Source organism: Lactuca serriola, chromosome 5, assembly GCF_051521515.1.
Source record: "Lactuca serriola cultivar US96UC23 chromosome 5, Lser_US96UC23_V15, whole genome shotgun sequence".
NCBI lineage: Eukaryota > Viridiplantae > Streptophyta > Magnoliopsida > Asterales > Asteraceae > Lactuca > Lactuca serriola.
This window is the reverse complement of record NC_136412.1, coordinates 270,156,374-270,158,528: the sequence shown is the minus strand read 5'-3', so window position 1 is coordinate 270,158,528 and position 2,155 is coordinate 270,156,374. Positions and strand designations below refer to the sequence as shown.

At 33.8% G+C, this 2,155-nt stretch overlaps 1 protein-coding gene across 1 annotated transcript; it reads left to right on the top strand.

Moving 5' to 3' along the window:
• Window positions 1-710: 710 nt before the first annotated feature.
• On the top strand, window positions 711-1,943 carry LOC145054280 (B-box zinc finger protein 21-like). Its single transcript, XM_079002433.1, has 3 exons — window positions 711-983; window positions 1,086-1,490; window positions 1,572-1,943. Exons 1-3 carry the CDS (start codon window positions 801-803, stop codon window positions 1,785-1,787), a joined length of 804 nt encoding a protein of 267 aa, XP_078858559.1. The 5' UTR covers window positions 711-800; the 3' UTR covers window positions 1,788-1,943.
• The last annotated feature ends 212 nt before the right edge of the window (window positions 1,944-2,155 follow it).

The window sequence follows — 2,155 nt, the reverse complement described above, 5'->3', positions numbered from 1 at the left end:
AATGCTTATTTCATACTTGTTCATTTTGGATTTCAGACATTGTAAGATATGTTGTTTGTTTATTTTTATATAAAAAGCGATACGTATGATTGTCTGTTTGTTAAGCTTCATGATGAAGCCACCAAGTTAACCAAACCATAAAATTTAATACCATTGATTAAATACACATCTACGTAGTTTGGCATCATATATTGCATAACTTAATTGATTCGTTACTAAAACAACGTAATGGTCTATTGAGATTCAAATTAACAATAAAAAACCTACAGCCATATAAAGAGAAAATATTTAAAATCCAGTATGGCTAACATATCTTTCAGAGATCAAGGATTGTCCAAAATGTGTAAAATATCAACCTAAAATGTTATATTTCGAATCAGTTTATGTTTATTTCAATCGTTTTCTGACAGTCTGATATAAAAGTGATAAATCCAAAACGTATTTGTTTTGAACTCGATGATTATTTTTGTAATTCGATTAAAAGTTGGTCAATGGTCATTTCAAATTATGCTTTAATTTCTAGTGGGCATGTTCGTGAATAACCTTAAGTTTATGGACATATTTAACTAAAAGATGATATTTTATTGACCTAATTAGCAAATATAATAGTTACAAAAAATTAATAAAAATATAATAGGTAATTACTAGAAGGACTAAATTTGTAAATGTACGGTGTACCCTTAAAGTATTAGTTCGCAGTCTCATGATAATTCTTTTTTGGCAGAAGAAATCAACTATATATCTCTCTCACTCATAACACCTATCACACTCTCCATAATTATACACAGATAAATAATCAAATGAAGATTCAATGCGATATGTGTGAGAAAAAGGAGGCCGCCTTTTACTGCACCGCCGACGAAGCCTCCCTCTGCGATGGCTGTGACCGCCGCGTCCACCATGCCAACAAGCTCGCCAACAAACACCCTCGTTTCTCCCTCCATTCTTCCTCCGATCAACCCCCTCGCTGCGATATCTGCCAGGTAAAATCAATGATTCCGACTACAATACGTTTGGATTTCAAAATCGGTCAAAAAATTGCATCTATTATTACATTGGGCTTAGTTAATGATAATCTAACGCAGGAGAGAAAAGCGTTTCTGTTCTGCAAAGAAGACCGAGCGATTCTCTGCAGAGAATGTGATATTTCGATTCACAGAGCAAACGAACACACAAAACATCACAATCGGTTTCTTCTCGCCGGCGTTAAGCTGTCGGATTCGTCTTCCTTTTACGATAATTCATCGGATCAAGCTCTGTGTTCTTCCAACTCAAATGGATCTAGAGAAGCCGATAGCAGAATAAACTCCGTTGTTTCCCAAACTAACAATTCCACATCAGTGAACGATTATTGTAACGGTGTGAGCCATGGAGAAGGCGCTTCGATAGAGGCCCGAAGCATGTCGGAGTATTTGATAGAGACGTTACCTGGGTGGCATGGTGAAGAGTTCGTCGATCCTTCTGCTTCCAATTACGGTTTCTTCTACGAGGTTTGTAATCCTAAAACTGTTCATAAATTATGTATCGAATCATTTGAAGATTCTAAAATGGGATTTGTGATATGGTGACAGGGATATGACAGCGGTACATGTACGTTGCCGTTTATGGCACATGATTCTGACAACAATGGAGATTTGGGTAACTTATGGCCAGATGATTTGGGTATTCTGGTAAATCCATCATCCGCCATGGATCATCAGATATCAAGGTCAATGAGAGTGTTCTCCAATAAAGATCAACAAACATTCAACTCTTCATCCATCAAGAGACCAAGACAATTATGGTAGACTTGGTTCCTTTCTATTCAATAATTTCATTTCTTTTTCGTTATGTTAATGGAATATCTGTTAAAAGAAATTCGAATTACAGTTTCCGTTCAGTTTTTACGAGAGGGGAACGTGTTTCACAAATTGAATTTATGAAATTATGATATTTTTTGTTAATTGTAAGTACTATGTTACAAATTAATTTAGCATTAATTTATGATATACATATTAAATTTAAATTTAGGTGTAATATATAAATAAATCCATGTGTAAAAGACTAAAAGTTTTCTGAATGTGTGTTATAATTGTAAGTCTATTTGATGAAAAAAATTGTTTAGATAAATGTAATTTTTTTTATTTGATGAAAAAAAATGTAAAAATAATGTGAC